The sequence below is a fragment of the Salmo salar genome, chromosome ssa21 (genome assembly GCF_905237065.1).
Source record: "Salmo salar chromosome ssa21, Ssal_v3.1, whole genome shotgun sequence".
Classification (NCBI taxonomy): domain Eukaryota; kingdom Metazoa; phylum Chordata; class Actinopteri; order Salmoniformes; family Salmonidae; genus Salmo; species Salmo salar.
This window is the reverse complement of record NC_059462.1, coordinates 34,821,948-34,843,079: the sequence shown is the minus strand read 5'-3', so window position 1 is coordinate 34,843,079 and position 21,132 is coordinate 34,821,948. Positions and strand designations below refer to the sequence as shown.

Genomic DNA, 21,132 nt, shown 5'->3' with positions numbered 1-21,132 from the left:
AAATGCTTCTAGTAGCCATCAATGAGCTAGCTGCACCTTTCTACTGACGATTTGGCCCACTCTTCAGCAGCAAACTGCCTCCCACCAACTGCTGTTTTCAGATCTCCTCATAGGTTTTGGATGGGATTTAGATTCAGACCACTCCAGAACAGTCCAGCATCTGTTCTTGAAATGTTCCAGGGTGCTTTTTATGTGTGTTTTGGGTTGTTGTCCTGCTGGAAGACTCACAACATTCAACAGAGATTCTGGTCACTGGGTTGAACATTGGATAGCAGTACAACAGAAAAAACAAATCATCCATATGTCAATAACCAGATTAAGACTTTATCAGTACACTGATGTAGTGAGTGCAATAGGAATTCAGTCAGCTCCTTGGTATTGTTTCAGTCCAAGTCCTGATAGACAGAGAGTCCTGATAGACAGAGAGTCCTGATAGACAGAGAGTCCTGATAGACAGAGAGTCCTGATAGACAGAGAGTCCTGATAGACAGAGAGTCCTGATAGACAGAGAGTCCTGATAGAGGGTGGGAAGAGGTCTCCTATAGATGCAGTAAAGAGGTCAATGGAACGCAGACTGAAGAGAATAGAAGAAATCTGATCTAACAAAGTGGATATTTGTCTAATCCGTCATGATTGATGCATTGTAACAGGCCCACAATGTGGTTACTAAAGTCAGATTTGGATATATTTGGCTGTTTTCGCTGCATAACATGTAGAAGTTGTTTCTTTTCAGGTACAGAAGAAGTGACTGATAAATGATAACTCCCTTTTGTATTAGCTGGTACCATAGCTGGCATGCAGAAATCGGTGGTGCTAGTCAAAGTTGTTTTTAACTGCAATGCAGTTGACTGGTGACGATGACATGAACATATGTTGGGGTTGACATCCATACAAGCATTTATATTCAGATTTTTACCTCAACATAGTGTGAAATACACATATAAAGAATAGCCTAAATGCAGGCTAATTTTACTGGGTGGGCAATGAGAAGACTTGGGATATTTCCCCCACGCATTTCCATGGAATTTCCGTTGTTTGGGTCAAGTTCCATTGATGTCTTTACCGCATCTATGAGGTCAGAGGGAGGGTCTCCTATGAGGACATAGCCTTTACCTCAATCTGTTATTCACTCTCCTATGACCATGTTATCACTGGGGAAGTGCTGTTATCACTGGGGAAGTGCTGTTATCACTGGGGAAGTGCTGTTATCACTGGGGAAGTGCTGTTATCACTGGGGAAGTACTGTTATCACTGGGGAAGTGCTGTTATCACTGGGGAAGTACTGTTATCACTGGGGAAGTACTGTTATCACTGGGGAAGTACTGTTATCACTGGGGAAGTGCTGTTATCACTGGGGAAGTGCTGTTATCACTGGGGAAGTGCTGTTATCACTGGGGAAGTGCTGTTATCACTGGGGAAGTGCTGTTATCACTGGGGAAGTGCTGTTATCACTGGGGAAGTGCTGTTATCACTGGGGAAGTGCTGTTATCACTGGGGAAGTGCTGTTATCACTGGGGAAGTGCTGTTATCACTGGGGAAGTGCTGTTATCACTGGGGAAGTGCTGTTATCACTGGGGAAGTGCTGTTATCACTGGGGAAGTACTGTTATCACTGGGGAAGTGCTGTTATCACTGGGGAAGTGCTGTTATCACTGGGGAAGTGCTGTTATCACTGGGGAAGTGCTGTTATCACTGGGGAAGTGCTGTTATCACTGGGGAAGTGCTGTTATCACTGGGGAAGTGCTGTTATCACTGGGGAAGTGCTGTTATCACTGGGGAAGTACTGTTATCACTGGGGAAGTGCTGTTATCATTGGGGAAGTACTGTTATCACTGGGGAAGTGCTGTTATCACTGGGGAAGTGCTGTTATCACTGGGGAAGTGCTGTTATCACTGGGGAAGTGCTGTTATCACTGGGGAAGTGCTGTTATCATTGGGGAAGTGCTGTTATCACTGGGGAAGTGCTGTTATCACTGGGGAGGAGCAGTTGACACTGGGGAAGGGGGAAGCACTGTTAGCATGGGGGAAGCACTGTTAGCATGGGGGAAGCATTGTTAGCATGGGGGAAGCTCTGTTAGAGAAGAAGTGCTTATGGTAGTCAGTGCTGCTCACTAAATTAGACCAAGTTATTTTAACTTAACTGGTCTCAGACCAAGGTTGTGTTGGATGAAGCAGAGAAACATATTTTCTTTTACTCCTTTTGATTTTGCACATTTTTAAACAAAATATTTACAACAAAGCTAATTACTGTATGTCATTGTACTGTTAAGACACGTTCTGTTATTTTTTTTATGTTGTGAATTTATCTTGGAAATGAACAATGAAGTGCCTAACTGCCTATATGAGCTGAGTGAAATGATCAATATGTTGCCTTAATACTTTACGGGTTCTGTGCATGAAATGTTTCAGGCCATATTCTTTTTTGGTTCATTGATATATGCACTGGTTTAGCATTTTCCTTGGTTTTACTTGCATGTTTCTGTTCCTACTTGTACTAATCAAACAATACGTCATGTCCTCTCTTAAACTTAAAGCCTTAATACTCTACGGTGTTGCTACTCTAGGAGGAGTGTCCCCAGCATGGTGTGAGATACTGATTGAACAATGCTTTGACAGGCGACACATTAATTATTGTGCACAGTGTAAAGCCAAACTATCCCTCAACAAATATCCCGGAAGTAAAACCCGAAGCCTTTTTAATGTAGCGATGCATGGTTCTATGTTTTAAATCTGACTTTACCTGTGTTTACCTGTGTGGTTTTCTCTCTTTCTGTCACAATGCTTCCCTCAGCAAGGACAAGTTTGGAAGGTTTGCTCAGCTCTTCCCTAAATCACTCACCCTCGTTCTACCCCTCCCTGCTATCCTTACCAGCATCATGTCCAAGAATTACTTGTATACTACTCAGTACTCACAACGTTCACAATTCAACAAACAGGCCCATCCCAAAGTGCAATTGAATCGCTGGAATAATTTTATTAGTTTAAAATAGATATAATATTTGCCCGTTTATTTCTTACAAGATAACTATCTCTAGCTTGTTATTAAAAAAGGTGAGCACCTATAGTCCAACAACTAGATCATAATACATTAAAGCTTTAACCATGGTCATCTTTTGGTTTGTGAGCATCAAATTCACAGTTCCCGGACATTTGCACCACAAAAACAAAAAGTTTGTATTTTTTTTAGGGATTGAAGATCAGGCAATGGGAAACGATAGGGCCTGGTTGAATTCACTGACACTTCATTATGCAATTCAACACTACCCTGCTCTCCTCTGCAAAATGGAAGTGTTCCCTGCATGGATCCATCACATCGTATCACTAATCTTCAATCCAGTTTTGATGATATGAGGATTTGAACATACTCTTTCTCTATATGTTTGTCGCTCTGCTGTTTTAGTTTCATTGTATTGTGAACCTCAACACTCTTATGTGTTATAGACTGACTGAATACTAAAACATAACTATTCCTGTTTTGTCAGGTAGCTGTGCATGCCCAGTGTCGTATACCATACACCACCCTACCTCAAACATACATCTGCTAACTTTCTGTTGCTTCTAACATCTATATTGTAACACACAGTTCAACTATCTTCTCTCCCAGTAGGAGTATGCCCATCACTGCTTTCTCACTAACTGCTCTCCATCCTCCCATACAGCACTCTGTCAGTGGAAATGTATTCATACTCTATCTCTCTCTCCGTGTCTGTCTCTTGCTCTCTCGCTCTCTCTCATACACTCACTCACTCAAAACGTGACCAAAATACTACCTCATCCTATCAGTTTTCTGCCAATGTTTTGTTGTTAGTATTATTGTTGATGCCTCTTTAGCGTTGGTCTGTGTTTTTGGCCCTCTTCATTATAGGCATGTGGTGACCCCAAAGCCAAACCATCCTATCTAATAGACAAGAACCTGGAGTCTGCCGTCAAGTTCATTGTCAGAAAATTCCCAGCAGTTGAAACACGCAACAACAATGTAAGTCTTGTCTATTGGATGTATTTTCCAGATCTATTCCATGTTATTTCAGCTCATTTGAATTCTGCTTGGTATTTATATGCAGTCCTTTACCTATTGCATTACAAGGTCTGTGCAATAATGTGCATTTATTAATTGCATTAATTGTTGTAATTAGTCATATTTTAATAATAGTATTTTACTCTTTTGAGATAAAATAGGAATTGTAAATGTAAATGAAATTCCATCTGAGATCCATCATCCTACCTCTTCACTATAGATCTATCAATCACATGTACATTTCCATAAATGTTATGTTCTGTATGGCAATTCTATCTTTTTATAGCTAGCCTTTTTCAGTACAACTAATTCATTCTCACCATGTTTGTCTTTTCAAGTGTTTTTCCACCCAATCCTTATCTTTTTATTTATTTTATTTCACCTTTATTTAACCAGGTAGGCTAGTTGAGAACAAGTTCTCATTTGCAACTGCGACCTGGCCAAGATAAAGCATAGCAATTCGACACCTACAACAACACAGAGTTACACATGGAATAAACAAAACATACAGTTAATAATAAAGTAGAACAAAAGATAACAAAAAGTCTATATACAGTGAGTGCAAATGAGGTAAGTTAAGGCAATAAATAGGCCATGGTGGCGAAGTAATTACAATATAGCAATTAAACACTGGAATGGTAGATGTGCAGAAGATGAATGTGCAAGTAGAGATACTGGGGTGCAAAGGAGCAAGATAAATAAATAAATAAATACAGTATGGGGATGAGGTAGGTAGATAGATGGGCTGTTTACAGATGGGCATTGTGCAGTGATCTGTGAGCTGCTCTGACAGCTGGTGCTTAAAGCTAGTGAGGGAGATATGATTCTCCAGCTTCAGAGATTTTTGCAGTTCGTTCCAGTCATTGGCAGCAGAGAACTGGAAGGAAAGATGACCAAAGGAGGAATTGGCTTTGGGGGTGACCAGTGAGATATACCTGCTGGAGCGCATGCTACAAGTGGGTGCTGCTATGGTGACCAGTGAGCTGAGATAAGGCGGGGCTTTACCTAGCAGAGACTTGTAGATAACCTGTAGCCAGTGGGTTTGGCGACGAGTATGAAGCGAGGGCCAACCAACGAGAGCGTATAGGTCGCAATGGTGGGTACTGTATGGGGCTTTGGTGACAAAACGGATGGCACTGTGATAGACTGCATCCAGTTTGTTGAGTAGAGTGTTGGAGGCTATTTTATAGATGACATCACCGAAGTCGAGGATCGGTAGGATGGTCAGTTTTACGAGGGTATGTTTGGCAGCATGAGTGAAGGATGCTTTGTTGCGATATAGGAAGCCGATTCTAGATTTAATTTTGGATTGGAGATGCTTAATGTGAGTCTGGAAGGAGAGTTTACAGTCTAACCAGTCACCCAGGTATTTGTAGTTGTCCACGTCTTCCAAGTCAGAGCCGTCCAGAGTAGTGATGCTGGACGGGCGAGCAGGTGCGGGCAGTGATCGATTGAATAGCATGCATTTAGTTTTACTTGCGTTTAAGAGCAGTTGGAGGCCACGGAAGGAGAGTTGTATGGCATTGAAGCTCGTCTGGAGGTTAGTTAACAGTGTCCAAAGAGGGGCCAGAAGTATACAGAATGGTGTCGTCTGCGTAGAGGTGGATCAGAGAATCACCAGCAGCAAGAGCAACATGATTGATGTATAAAGAGAAGAGAGTCGGCCCGAGAATTGAACCCTGTGGCACCCCCATAGAGACTACCAGAGGTCCGGACAACAGGCCCTCCGATTTGACACACTGAACTCTATCAGAGAAGTAGTTGGTAAACCAGGCGAGGCAATCATTTGAGAAACCAAGGCTGTCGAGTCTGCCAATAAGAATGTGGTGATTGACAGAGTCGAAAGCCTTGGCCAGGTCGCTGAATACGGCTTCACAGTAATGTCTCTTATCGATGGCGGTTATGATGTCGTTTAGGACCTTGTGCGTGGCTGAGGTGCACCCATGACCAGCTCTGAAACCAGATTGCATAGCGGAGAAGGTACGGTGGGATTCGAAATGGTCGGTAATATGTTTGTTAACTTGGCTTTCGAAAACCTTAGAAAGACAGGGTAGGATAGATATAGGTCTGTAGTAGTTTGGGTCTAGAGTGTCACCCCCTTTGAAGAGGGGGATGACCGCGGCAGCTTTCCAATCTTTGGGAATCTCAGACGATACGAAAGAGAGGTTGAACAGGCTAGTAATAGGTGTTGCAACAATTTCGGCAGATAATTTTTGAAAGTGAGGGTCCAGATTGTCTAGCCCGGCTGATTTGTATGGGTCCAGATTTTGCAGCTCTTTCAGAACATCAGCTATCTGGATTTGGGTGAAGGAGAAATGGTGGGGGCATTGGAAGGCACAGCTGGGGGCAGAGGGAGGTCTATAGCAAGCGGCAACAGTGAGAGACTTGTTTCTGGAAAGGTGAATTTTTAGAAATGGAAGCTCAAATTGTTTGGGTACAGACTTGGATAGTAATACAGAACTCTGCAGGCTATCTTTGCAGTAGATTGCAACACTGCCCCCTTTGGCAGTTCTATCTTGGCGGGAAATGTTATAATTAGCAATGGAGATTTCAGGGTTTTTGTTGGTTTTCCTAAACCAAAATTCAGACATGGCTAAGACATCTGGGTTGGCAGAGTGTGCTCTGTGAATAAAACAAACTTAGGGAGTAGGCTTCTAATGTTAACATGCATGAAACCAAGGCTTTTACGGTTACAGAAGTCAACAAATGAGAGCACCTGGGGAGTGGTGAGTGGAGCTAGGCACTGCAGGACCTGGATTAACCTCCACATCACAAGAGGAACAGAGGAGAAGTAGGATACGGGTACGGCTAAAGGCTATACGAACTGGCCGTCTAGCACGTTCGGAACAGAGAGTAAAAGGAGCAGGTTTCTGGGCACGATAGCATAGATTCAAGGCATAGTGTACAGACAAGGGTAAGGTAGGATGTGAGTACATTGGAGGTAAACCTAGGCATTGAGTAGTGATGAGAGAGATATAGTCTCTAGAGATGTTTAAACCAGGTGATGTCATCGCATATGTAGGAGGTGGAACAACATGGTTGGTTAAGGCATATTGAGCAGGGCTAGAGGCTCTACAGTGAAATAAGACCGTAATCACTAACCAGGACAGTAATGGACGAGGCATATTGATATTGGAGAGAGGCATGCATAGCCAAGTGAACATATGGGTTCAGTGAGTGGTTGGGTGACTGGGGACACGGCGATTCAGCCAGTTAGCAGGCCGATGTTAACAAGCTAACAGTTATTAGGCCGATGTTAACAAGCTAACAGTTATTAGGCCGGGGGCTAAACAAGCTAGCAGTTAGCAGACCGGGGCTGGCAAGCTAGCAGTTGGCAGACCGGGGCTAGCAGTTAGCAGACCCGGGCAGGCAAGCTAGCAGTTAGCAGACCGGGGCAAGCAAGCTAGCAGTTAACAGACCGTGGCTAGCAAGTTAACCTTTGGGGGACGTCGCGATGGGGGTAAGTCTGTTTTTGCCTCTTCGTGCGGTGACGTCGATAGACCAGTCGTGGAATTGGTAGGGTTCCAAGTAGCTCTAGGTAGCTAGTAGGCCGCGGTTAGCAGAATGGGCCTTCAGCGGACGTCGCGCCTGAGGGGCCTGTTGGAATCCTCGGGCAGATTATGTCGGTATTCCAATCGTAGAGGATCGGCGGGGTTCCGTGCCCCGTACCGGCAGTAGAAGGGGTCCGGATATTGTAGCCCAGGAGTGGGCTTCGGTGGTAGCACAGGAGCCCTGGCCGGGCTAGCTTCAGGCTAATTGGTGCTTGCTCCAGGATGGAAACGTTAGCCAGGAGTAGTCACCCGGGATTGCGGTTAGCTAGTTGCGAAGATCCAGATGAAAATGTTCAGAGTTTGCGGTAGGAATCTGGGAATATGGGGGAAGAAAATTCAAATAATAATACGTCCGTTATGCTCTGGTTTGAGTCACGTTGTTCGAACTGGCGAGAGCTTTCCGAGCTAAAGGTTAGCTGATGACCGCTAGCAATGGTTTGCTGACTGATAGCTGGTAGGTAGTTAGCTGGCTAGCTTCAGTTGAGGGATTCCAGATCCGAAGTAAATATTGGGTGAGGCGGGTTGCAGGAGAGTATTTAGAAGTTGAGGTTTAGGAAAATATTTTAAAAAGATATGCGAAGAAAAATATGTATAAAGATATATACAAGGGACACGACAGGATAAAGACGTCTGACTGCTTCTATCACCATTGGCCGGCTTTCTATTTAATTTGAAATGTTTAACTGCTTCTATGGTGTAGCTGTCATGTGGTTTGCTATGTTGTACTTTTTGCTGCAGTGGTTCATGTTTTACTTGGTCTGTGTTTTTGTTTTGCATGCTTAACTTGGCTTTTTTCTGGAATATTCTTTTGGTAAGTTGAAGCTCCTCAGAGTTCCTTTTTTTCTATGTTTTGCATGTCTTATTATTCTCTATGTAGCAGATTTTCATTTAATTTGTTGCTAATTATTCATATTTGTATTATCTTTAACACTCAAATTTTTCAATACTGTTAGGTAACTGTTAATAGTTAGAATAAGTAACATTTATGGGCAAGAGACCAAGTGTTTGTCCCAAATAGCACCCTATTCTCATTATAGTGTACTACTTTTAACAATAGCCCTATGAACCTTGGTCAAAAGAAGCACACTACATAGGGAATAGGATGTCATTGGGACGCACCCCAAAGATAACAATCCAGAAAATATGACTTCATTTTTGGCTTGTGAGAGGCTATCATTGGTTAAATAAAGCCCCCATTGTGACAGTGCTAAAAATGCAGTCATGTTATCGAAGGCGACATGAGTATTTTGGAAAGGTGTTTTTGGTTAGAGCTCTACAGTTTAGCATTGTCAAAATGTCACCCTGACCCATTGTGTGATGTCCTTGGTAGTATTTCTCAGGATATCTAGTTATTCTAACAAATTGAGACCACTCACTGTACTACCAAACATGTACTACCAAACACAGATGTCAAAGTCACTATAAAGTATACAATGTTTGAACTCTTCTACCAGATTCCGTCAGCCTATTTGACTGTGCTCATTGTTCCATAGCATCCATACATTGAACCTTTGTGTCTCCTATGTTTAACTTTAGAGCACCTTGTTTTTGTTACAATCATGTCTTTTTTTTCTACAGCAACAGCTTGCACAACTACAAAAAGAGAAGTCTGAAATCCTTAAGAATCTAGCATTGTATTACTTCACATTTGTAGATGTGATGGAGTTTAAGGTATGTGCAACTTAAGCATCATTCATTGTAGTGAAAATAGAGAACAGGTTTTAAGATCCATTGTCAAATAAGCAGTAGCAGGAGCATAATATGACTGTCTTGATACCAATGTACAGTACTTTATATACATGTGTAATGATAATCCATCACAAATCAAAGTTACACTTATTATCAAGGTACTATACTGTGAAATGTATATAAATACTATTTTCTTTCTCTGCTTCCAGGACCATGTCTGTGAGCTGCTGAACACTATCGATGCTTGCCAAGTATTCTTTGATATTGTAAGACACATTTATTTATACAATACATGTAATTACAGGATGCTTTTGGTTATTCCTCCAAGACTATATCTCAAAGATGTTATGTTTTTACTTGGAGGAGATAAGTACGCTGACCCTAAGGGGCGAAGTAGGTCGGTCTTGATGTTGTTCCTGATTTTGTTCCCATATCTTTCTACAGACTGTAAACTTTGACCTGACCAAAAACTACCTTGACTTAGTAGTGACCTACACTAACCTAATGATGCTACTGTCTCGGATTGAAGAGAGGAAAGCTATCATTGGCCTCTACAACTATGCCCATGAAATGACACATGGATCAAGGTAAAACAATATTAATATTCAAATAAGTTAAGCTTAAAGCTTTTATACGTACAGTTCCAGTGGCATTATATTAAAATCGCATAGTATTATAGGGAAAATGTAATGCAGGACTAAAACACTCATTGTATTGTTGATTCGGACTTAGAAATCCCTTAGAAATAGAAATATCAACAACATTGTTGTATGTTTGTTCCCCATCCAGTGATCGAGAGTACCCTAGGCTGGGACAGATGATCGTTGACTACGAGAACCCGCTGAAAAAGATGATGGAGGAGTTTGTTCCACATGGGAAGGTGAATAGTGTCACCTATATGTCAACATGTTATGTTCTTGTCCTGAGCACTGACAGTGATAACACATCTTTTGGTTACACTGTATTATAACTTTTATGCTTAAGCCATGTTTATAAATGCTTATATTGTTTTTAAATGTTTACTAATAATAAAATACATACGTGTTAATAGTTGATTAATGCTTATTCATGAAAGTTAATATAAACTGTCTTAAATCAATCTCTCCCTCCCCTGTAGTCGTTGTCAGACGCCCTGCTCTCCCTCCAGATGGTTTACCCCAGGAGAAACCTGTCTGCTGACCAGTGGAGGAACGCCCAGCTACTCAGTCTCATCAGTGCTCCTAGCACCATGCTCAACCCAGCCCAGTCAGACACAGTGAGTTACCGTGCTCAACCCAGCCCAGTCAGACACAGTGAGTTACCGTGCTCAACCCAACACCCAGTCAGACACAGTGAGTTACCGTGCTCAACCCAGCCCAGCCCAGTCAGACACAGTGAGTTACCGTGCTCAACCCAGCCCAGTCAGACACAGTGAGTTACCGTGCTCAACCCAGCCCAGTCAGACACAGTGAGTTACCGTGCTCAACAACCCAGCCCAGTCAGACACAGTGAGTTACCGTGCTCAACCCAGCCCAGTCAGACACAGTGAGTTACCGTGCTCAACCCAGCCCAGTCAGACACAGTGAGTTACCGTGCTCAACCCAGCCCAGTCAGACACAGTGAGTTACCGTGCTCAACCCAGCCCAGTCAGACACAGTGAGTTACCGTGCTCAACCCAGCCCAGTCAGACACAGTGAGTTACCGTGCTCAACCCAGCCCAGTCAGACACAGACACAGACATTACAGTGCAGTAATGGGATCTCTCCAGGAGTTGAACCCATGACTACGGTGTTGCTAGTGCCGTACTTGAGCCACGCAGTCCCATCAATACACTGCCTCCCTATAGAAAGTCTACAGCCCCTTGGATTACTTCAAATGTTATTGTGTTACATAGAGGGATTAAAATTGTCATTTTTTTTGTCAACGATATACACAAAATACTGTAATGTCAAAGTGGAAGAAAAATGCAATTTTGTATTTTTTTGGCTTAATGAAAAATAAAGCACTAATATCTTCATTAGATAAGTATTCATCCCATTGAGTCAATACATGTGAGAATCACCTTTGGCAGCGATTACAGCTATGAGTCTTCTTGGGAAAGTCTCATAAGAGCTTTGCACACTAGTATTGTGCAATATTTGCCTAGTATTATTTTCAAAATTCTTCAAGGTCTGTCAAGGTATTGGGGATCATGGCTATACTATAATTTTCAAGTCTTGCCATAGATTTTCAAGCAGATTTAAGTCAAAACGGAAATTCTCGCCTCAGGAGGTGAATTCCTCTCCCAGTGTCTGGTGTAAAGCCGGCTGAAGCAGGGTTTCCTCTAGGATTTTTTGGGGCAGTATTACTTTAGTGCCTTGTTGCATACAAGATGCATGATTTGGAATATTTTTATTCTGTATATTTGTATTCTTCTTTTCACTGTCATTTAGGTCATTATTGTGGAATCACTACAATGCAGTTAAAGCATTCTCAGTTCTCTCCCATCACAGCCATTGAACTCTGTAGCTGTTTTAAAATCACCAATGGCCTCATGATAACATCCCTGAGCAGTTTCATTCCTGTCCTGCAGCTCAGTTCAGAAGGATGACTATATTTTATGTGTCTGGGTGGTTTAATACATAATCCACATAATTATTAACTTGACCATTCTTATATTCAATGTCTGATTTGTTATTGTTACCCATCTACCAATCACTTCCCTTTTTTGAGGCTTTTGAAACTCCCTGGTCTTTGTAGTTGAATCTGTGCTTTAAATTCAATACTTAACTGAGGGACCTTAAAGATGTACGGTCCAGAGGAAGGGGTAGTCGTTCAGAAATCATGTGAACCCATATTATTTCACACATTGTGAGTACAAATAACTTATTCATGTGATTTGTTAAGTCACATTTACTTCTGAACTAATGTAGACTTGTCAGAACAAAGGGGGTGAGTACTTGTGTAACAGCTATAGTACCAGTCAAAAGTTTGGACACACCTACTCATTCAAGGGCTTTTCTTTATTTTACTATTTTCTACATTGTAGAATAATAGTGAAGACATCAAAACTATGAAATAACACATATGGAATCATCTAGTAACCAAAAAAGTGTTAAACAAATCAAAATATATTTTAGATTTGAGATTCTTCAAAGTAGCCACCCTTTGCCTTGATGACAGCTTTGCACACTCTTGGCATTCTCTCAACCAGCTTCATGAAGTAGTCACCTGTAATGCATTTCAACTAGCAGGTGTGCCTTGTTAAAAGTTCATGTGTGGAATTTCTTTCCTTCTTAATGTGTTTGAGCCAATCACTTGTGTTGTGACAAGGCAGGGGTGGTATATAGAAGACAGCCCTATTTGGTAAAAGACCATGTCCATATTATGGCAAGAACAGCTCAAATAAGCAAAGGGAAACAACAGTCCATCATTACTTTAAGACATGAAGGTCAGTCAATATGGAACATTTTAAGAACTTTGAAAGTTTCTTCAAGTTCAGTGGCAAAAACCATCAAGCGCTATGTTGAAACTGGCTCTCATGAGGACCCGCCACAGGAAAGGAAGACCAAGAGTTACCTCTGCTGCAGAGGATAAGTTCATTAGAGTTACCAGCCTCAGAAATTGCAGCCCAAATAAATGCTTCACAGAGTTCAAGTAACAGACACATCTCAACATCAACTGTTCAGAGGAGACTGCGTGAATCAGGCCTTCATGGTCGAATTCCTGCAAATAAACCACAGCTAAAGAACACCAACAAGAAGAGACTTGCTTGGGCCAAGAAACACGAGCAGTGGATATCTGATGAGTCCAAATGTTGAGGTTTTTGGTTCCAACCGCCATGTCTTTGTGAGATGCAGAGTAGGTGAACAGATGATCTCTGCATGTGTGGTTCCCACCATGAACCATGGAGGAGGAGGGTGTGGGGGTGCTTTGCTGGTGACACTGTCTGTGAATTATTTAGAATTCAAGGCACACGTAACCAGCATGGCTACCACAGCAATCTGCAGCGATATGCCATCCCATCTGGTTTGCGCTTAGTGGGACTATCATTTTTTTTTTTTTGTCAGCAGGACAATGACCCAACACACCTCCAGGCTGTGTAAGGGCTATTTGACCAAGAAGGAGAGTGATGAAGTGCTGCATCAGATGACCTGGCCTCCACAATCACCCGACCTTAACCCAATTGAGATGGTTTGGGATGAGTTGGACCGCAGAGTGAAGGAAAAGCTGCCAACAAGTGCTCAACATATGTGGGAACTCCTTCAAGACTGTTGGAAAAGCATTCCTCATGAAGCTGGTTGAGAGAATGCCAAGAGTGTGCAAAGCTGTCATCAAGGCAAGGGGTGGCTACTTTTTGAAGAATCTCAAATATAAAATATATTTAGATTTAGTTTCACACCATTTTTGGGGGTTATTACATGATTCCATATGTGTTATTTAGTAGTTTTAACATCTTCACTATTTTTCTACAATGTAGAAAATAGTAAAAATAAGGGGGAAAAAAACTTGAATGAGTAGGTGTGTTCAAACATTTGACTGGTTGTGTATTTTAGTAATTTCATTTGTTGAATTTTCTTTTCACTTTGAAATTATGGAATATTTTGTGTGGAGCAAAAATGAAAATTCAATCTATTTAAATCCCACTTTGTAATGCAACAAAATATGAAAACAGTTCAATGGTGTAGACTTTCTATAGGCACTGTGGATCTCCAATCACACCATTTCCTGCTCACAGCCACATGCATTAACCTATGATTCTGTTTGTTCTAGATGCCCTGTGAATACTTGTCCCTGGATGCCATGGAGAAGTGGATAGTATGTAAGTGTTTATAGAGTACAGTCTGACTTAATTGATTTGATAGGTTTATACCATTGGAGGGAATGGGGATCATTTAAAAAAAAAAAATTCATGGTTCAGGTACAGGTGTATTTAACATCAATGTACATATCTAAAAGCATAACACTTTAAAACACAGGTAAAAATATAAATCAGTCTAAATATTCTTATTCCCCACAAATACCGTATTTGTTTGAATGTTTCACAATCTTATTTCTGTGCATCTAACTCTCACTCTGTCCTTGTGTTTCTGTGTCAGTTGGCTTCATCCTGTGTCATGGGGTCCTGAACAGCGACCAGGCAGCTCTGAGCCTGTGGAAGCTGGCTCTTCAGAGCAGCACCTGCCTCTGTCTCTTCAGAGACGAGGTGTTCCACATCCACAAGGCTGCTGAGGACCTCTTCATCAACATCCGCGGGTGAGGGATCACACATTAACACTGACCTTATGGGCTGTTTTCCTGGACTCAGATTAAGCGTAGTCCTGGACTGAAAGGCATGCTCAATGAGGGACAGTTTAAGAAATGCCCAGGCATTTATATACCTAGGCAAGTGTGTATGAGTAAATTAACTATTCTTCCTTTTCATTTCACAGCTACAATAAGCGTGTGAATGACATCAAAGAGTGCAAAGAACAAGCTCTGTCACATGCGTAAGTGCCTCTCAAATGTATCTAATTGACTGTTTAGGATACAATTCAACACAGAGATTTGAAATGGTATTTGCCACACTATCCTCTCAGAATGTGGTTGTTTGTTTTGTTACAGAGGCTTGATGCACAGAGAAAGACGCAAGTTCTTGAGATCTGCCCTGAAGGAGCTGGCCACAGTCCTATCTGACCAGCCAGGATTACTGGGCCCTAAGGTACTGCACCACTGCTCTTTCATCACGGCTCCATTTAGACAGTTATGAAATCAGAAGGGGATACAGGCAGGTGGGAGAAACAGTGGATTGAACCCCAGTCTCAGTTAGGGAGATTTGTATATGTGGCTTCTGCCGGGAGTGTTGCCACTCAACCACAGCTCAGCACCTGCTCTCTGGTTGGACTAACACTATAGGCATTCTAGTTGTGTTAACATAATACTAGTTGGACTAACACTATAGGCATTCTAGTTGTGTTAACATAATGTTAGTTGGACTAACACTATAGGCATTCTAGTTGTGTTAACATAATGCTAGTTGGACTAACACTATAGGCATTCTAGTTGTGTTAACATAATGCTAGTTGGACTAACACTATAGGCATTCTAGTTGTGTTAACATAATGTTAGTTGGACTAACACTATAGGCATTCTAGTTGTGTTAACATAATGTTAGTTGGACTAACACTATAGGCATTCTAGTTGTGTTAACATAATGTTAGTTGGACTAACACTATAGGCATTCTAGTTGTTTTAACATAATGCTAGTTGGACTAACACTATAGGCATTCTAGTTGTTTTAACATAATGTTAGTTGGACTAACACTATAGGCATTCTAGTTGTTTTAACATAATGTTAGTTGGACTAACACTATAGGCATTCTAGTTGTTTTAACATAATACTAGTTGGACTAACACTATAGGCATTCTAGTTGTTTTAACATAATGTTAGTTGGACTAACACTATAGGCATTCTAGTTGTGTTAACATAATGTTAGTTGGACTAACACTAGGCATTCTAGTTGTTTTAACATAATGCTAGTTGGACTAACACTATAGGCATTCTAGTTGTGTTAACATAATGCTAGTTGGACTAACACTATAGGCATTCTAGTTGTTTTAACATAATACTAGTTGGACTAACACTATAGGCATTCTAGTTGTGTTAACATAATACTAGTTGGACTAACACTATAGGCATTCTAGTTGTGTTAACATAATGTTAGTTGGACTAACACTATAGGCATTCTAGTTGTGTTAACATAATGCTAGTTGGACTAACACTATAGGCATTCTAGTTGTTTTAACATAATGTTAGTTGGATTAACACTATAGGCATTCTAGTTGTGTTAACATAATGTTAGTTGGACTAACACTATAGGCATTCTAGTTGTTTTAACATAATGTTAGTTGGACTAACACTATAGGCATTCTAGTTGTGTTAACATAATACTAGTTGGACTAACACTATAGGCATTCTAGTTGTTTTAACATAATGTTAGTTGGATTAACACTATAGGCATTCTAGTTGTGTTAACATAATGTTAGTTGGACTAACACTATAGGCATTCTAGTTGTTTTAACATAATGTTAGTTGGACTAACACTATAGGCATTCTAGTTGTGTTAACATAATACTAGTTGGACTAACACTATAGGCATTCTAGTTGTGTTAACATAATACTAGTTGGACTAACACTATAGGCATTCTAGTTGTGTTAACATAATACTAGTTGGACTAACACTATAGGCATTCTAGTTGTTTTAACATAATACTAGTTGGACTAACACTATAGGCATTCTAGTTGTTTTAACATAATGTTAGTTGGACTAACACTATAGGCATTCTAGTTGTGTTAACATAATGCTAGTTGGACTAACACTATAGGCATTCTAGTTGTTTTAACATAATGCTAGTTGGACTAACACTATAGGCATTCTAGTTGTGTTAACATAATACTAGTTGGACTAACACTATAGGCATTCTAGTTGTGTTAACATAATGTTAGTTGGACTAACACTATAGGCATTCTAGTTGTTTTAACATAATGTTAGTTGGACTAACACTATAGGCATTCTAGTTGTGTTAACATAATGCTAGTTGGACTAACACTATAGGCATTCTAGTTGTTTTAACATAATACTAGTTGGACTAACACTATAGGCATTCTAGTTGTGTTAACATAATGCTAGTTGGACTAACACTATAGGCATTCTAGTTGTGTTAACATAATGCTAGTTGGACTAACACTATAGGCATTCTAGTTGTTTTAACATAATGCTAGTTGGACTAACACTATAGGCATTCTAGTTGTTTTAACATAATGTTAGTTGGACTAACACTATAGGCATTCTAGTTGTTTTAACATAATGTTAGTTGGACTAACACTATAGGCATTCTAGTTGTTTTAACATAATGTTAGTTGGACTAACACTATAGGCATTCTAGTTGTTTTAACATAATGTTAGTTGGACTAACACTATAGGCATTCTAGTTGTGTTAACATAATGTTAGTTGGACTAACACTATAGGCATTCTAGTTGTGTTAACATAATGCTAGTTGGACTAACACTATAGGCATTCTAGTTGTTTTAACATAATGTTAGTTGGACTAACACTATAGGCATTCTAGTTGTGTTAACATAATGTTAGTTGGACTAACACTATAGGCATTCTAGTTGTTTTAACATAATGTTAGTTGGACTAACACTATAGGCATTCTAGTTGTGAAAACATAATGTTAGTTGGACTAACACTATAGGCATTCTAGTTGTGAAAACATAATGTTAGTTGGACTAACACTATAGGCATTCTAGTTGTTTTAACATAATGCTAGTTGGACTAACACTATAGGCATTCTAGTTGTTTTAACATAATGTTAGTTGGACTAACACTATAGGCATTCTAGTTGTTTTAACATAATGCTAGTTGGACTAACACTATAGGCATTCTAGTTGTGTTAACATAATGCTAGTTGGACTAACACTATAGGCATTCTAGTTGTTTTAACATAATGTTAGTTGGACTAACACTATAGGCATTCTAGTTGTTTTAACATAATGCTAGTTGGACTAACACTATAGGCATTCTAGTTGTGTTAACATAATGCTAGTTGGACTAACACTATAGGCATTCTAGTTGTTTTAACATAATGCTAGTTGGACTAACACTATAGGCATTCTAGTTGTGTTAACATAATGCTAGTTGGACTAACACTATAGGCATTCTAGTTGTTTTAACATAATACTAGTTGGACTAACACTATAGGCATTCTAGTTGTGTTAACATAATGTTAGTTGGACTAACACTATAGGCATTCTAGTTGTGTTAACATAATGTTAGTTGGACTAACACTATAGGCATTCTAGTTGTGTTAACATAATGTTAGTTGGACTAACACTATAGGCATTCTAGTTGTGTTAACATAATGTTAGTTGGACTAACACTATAGGCATTCTAGTTGTTTTAACATAATGTTAGTTGGACTAACACTATAGGCATTCTAGTTGTGTTAACATAATGTTAGTTGGACTAACACTATAGGCATTCTAGTTGTTTTAACATAATGCTAGTTGGACTAACACTATAGGCATTCTAGTTGTGTTAACATAATACTAGTTGGACTAACACTATAGGCATTCTAGTTGTGTTAACATAATGCTAGTTGGACTAACACTATAGGCATTCTAGTTGTTTTAACATAATGTTAGTTGGACTAACACTATAGGCATTCTAGTTGTTTTAACATAATGCTAGTTGGACTAACACTATAGGCATTCTAGTTGTTTTAACATAATGCTAGTTGGACTAACACTATAGGCATTCTAGTTGTGTTAACATAATGCTAGTTGGACTAACACTATAGGCATTCTAGTTGTTTTAACATAATGCTAGTTGGACTAACACTATAGGCATTCTAGTTGTTTTAACATAATGCTAGTTGGACTAACACTATAGGCATTCTAGTTGTGTTAACATAATGTTAGTTGGACTAACACTATAGGCATTCTAGTTGTGTTAACATAATGCTAGTTGGACTAACACTATAGGCATTCTAGTTGTGTTAACATAATGCTAGTTGGACTAACACTATAGGCATTCTAGTTGTTTTAACATAATGCTAGTTGGACTAACACTATAGGCATTCTAGTTGTTTTAACATAATGCTAGTTGGACTAACACTATAGGCATTCTAGTTGTGTTAACATAATGCTAGTTGGACTAACACTATAGGCATTCTAGTTGTGTTAACATAATGTTAGTTGGACTAACACTATAGGCATTCTAGTTGTGTTAACATAATGCTAGTTGGACTAACACTATAGGCATTCTAGTTGTTTTAACATAATGTTAGTTGGACTAACACTATAGGCATTCTAGTTGTGTTAACATAATGCTAGTTGGACTAACACTATAGGCATTCTAGTTGTGTTAACATAATGTTAGTTGGACTAACACTATAGGCATTCTAGTTGTTTTAACATAATGCTAGTTGGACTAACACTATAGGCATTCTAGTTGTGTTAACATAATGCTAGTTGGACTAACACTATAGGCATTCTAGTTGTGTTAACATAATACTAGTTGGACTAACACTATAGGCATTCTAGTTGTGTTAACATAATACTAGTTGGACTAACACTATAGGCATTCTAGTTGTGTTAACATAATGCTAGTTGGACTAACACTATAGGCATTCTAGTTGTGTTAACATAATGCTAGTTGGACTAACACTATAGGCATTCTAGTTGTTTTAACATAATGCTAGTTGGACTAACACTATAGGCATTCTAGTTGTTTTAACATAATGCTAGTTGGACTAACACTATAGGCATTCTAGTTGTGTTAACATAATGTTAGTTGGACTAACACTATAGGCATTCTAGTTGTTTTAACATAATGTTAGTTGGACTAACACTATAGGCATTCTAGTTGTGTTAACATAATGCTAGTTGGACTAACACTATAGGCATTCTAGTTGTTTTAACATAATACTAGTTGGACTAACACTATAGGCATTCTAGTTGTGTTAACATAATGCTAGTTGGACTAACACTATAGGCATTCTAGTTGTGTTAACATAATGCTAGTTGGACTAACACTATAGGCATTCTAGTTGTTTTAACATAATGCTAGTTGGACTAACACTATAGGCATTCTAGTTGTGTTAACATAATGTTAGTTGGACTAACACTATAGGCATTCTAGTTGTTTTAACTATAATGTTAGTTGGACTAACACTATAGGCATTCTAGTTGTTTTAACATAATGTTAGTTGGACTAACACTATAGGCATTCTAGTTGTGTTAACATAATGTTAGTTGGACTAACACTATAGGCATTCTAGTTGTTTTAACATAATGTTAGTTGGACTAACACTATAGGCATTCTAGTTGTTTTAACATAATGTTAGTTGGACTAACACTATAGGCATTCTAGTTGTGTTAACATAATGTTAGTTGGACTAACACTATAGGCATTCTAGTTGTGTTAACATAATGCTAGTTGGACTAACACTATAGGCATTCTAGTTGTGTTAACATAATGCTAGTTGGACTAACACTATAGGCATTCTAGTTGTTTTAACATAATGTTAGTTGGACTAACACTATAGGCATTCTAGTTGTGTTAACATAATGTTAGTTGGACTAACACTATAGGCATTCTAGTTGTGTTAACATAATGTTAGTTGGACTAACACTATAGGCATTCTAGTTGTGAAAACATAATGTTAGTTGGACTAACACTATAGGCATTCTAGTTGTGAAAACATAATGTTAGTTGGACTAACACTATAGGCATTCTAGTTGTTTTAACATAATGCTAGTTGGACTAACACTATAGGCATTCTAGTTGTTTTAACATAATACTAGTTGGACTAACACTATAGGCATTCTAGTTGTGTTAACATAATGCTAGTTGGACTAACACTATAGGCATTCTAGTTGTTTTAACATAATGTTAGTTGGACTAACACTATAGGCATTCTAGTTGTTTTAACATAATACTAGTTGGACTAACACTATAGGCATTCTAGTTGTGTTAACATAATGCTAGTTGGACTAACACTATAGGCATTCTAGTTGTTTTAACATAATGCTAGTTGGACTAACACTATAGGCATTCTAGTTGTGTTAACATAATGCTAGTTGGACTAACACTATAGGCATTCTAGTTGTTTTAACATAATACTAGTTGGACTAACACTATAGGCATTCTAGTTGTGTTAACATAATGTTAGTTGGACTAACACTATAGGCATTCTAGTTGTGTTAACATAATGTTAGTTGGACTAACACTATAGGCATTCTAGTTGTGTTAACATAATGTTAGTTGGACTAACACTATAGGCATTCTAGTTGTGTTAACATAATGTTAGTTGGACTAACACTATAGGCATTCTAGTTGTTTTAACATAATGTTAGTTGGACTAACACTATAGG

The 21,132-nt window shown here is 39.3% G+C and overlaps 1 protein-coding gene across 7 annotated transcripts in view; it reads left to right on the top strand.

The window, feature by feature from the left end:
• The window catches only part of LOC106582262 (nck-associated protein 1), a 95,024-nt gene that overhangs the window by 4,123 nt on the left and 69,769 nt on the right, over positions 1 to 21,132 (top strand). For 2 of the 7 annotated variants that reach the window (XM_014165153.2, XM_014165155.2), the window contains exons 2-12: positions 2,790 to 2,807; positions 3,864 to 3,974; positions 9,143 to 9,235; positions 9,463 to 9,519; positions 9,698 to 9,840; positions 10,043 to 10,133; positions 10,371 to 10,508; positions 13,985 to 14,033; positions 14,311 to 14,467; positions 14,644 to 14,700; positions 14,816 to 14,912. In XM_014165153.2, the coding sequence (XP_014020628.1) occupies positions 2,790 to 2,807; positions 3,864 to 3,974; positions 9,143 to 9,235; positions 9,463 to 9,519; positions 9,698 to 9,840; positions 10,043 to 10,133; positions 10,371 to 10,508; positions 13,985 to 14,033; positions 14,311 to 14,467; positions 14,644 to 14,700; positions 14,816 to 14,912 (1,011 nt within the window). The remainder of the gene's footprint in view (positions 1 to 2,789; positions 2,808 to 3,863; positions 3,975 to 9,142; positions 9,236 to 9,462; positions 9,520 to 9,697; positions 9,841 to 10,042; positions 10,134 to 10,370; positions 10,509 to 13,984; positions 14,034 to 14,310; positions 14,468 to 14,643; positions 14,701 to 14,815; positions 14,913 to 21,132) is intronic. The other 5 variants (XM_014165157.2, XM_014165160.2, XM_045704720.1 and 2 more) reach the window with 3 other exon arrangements.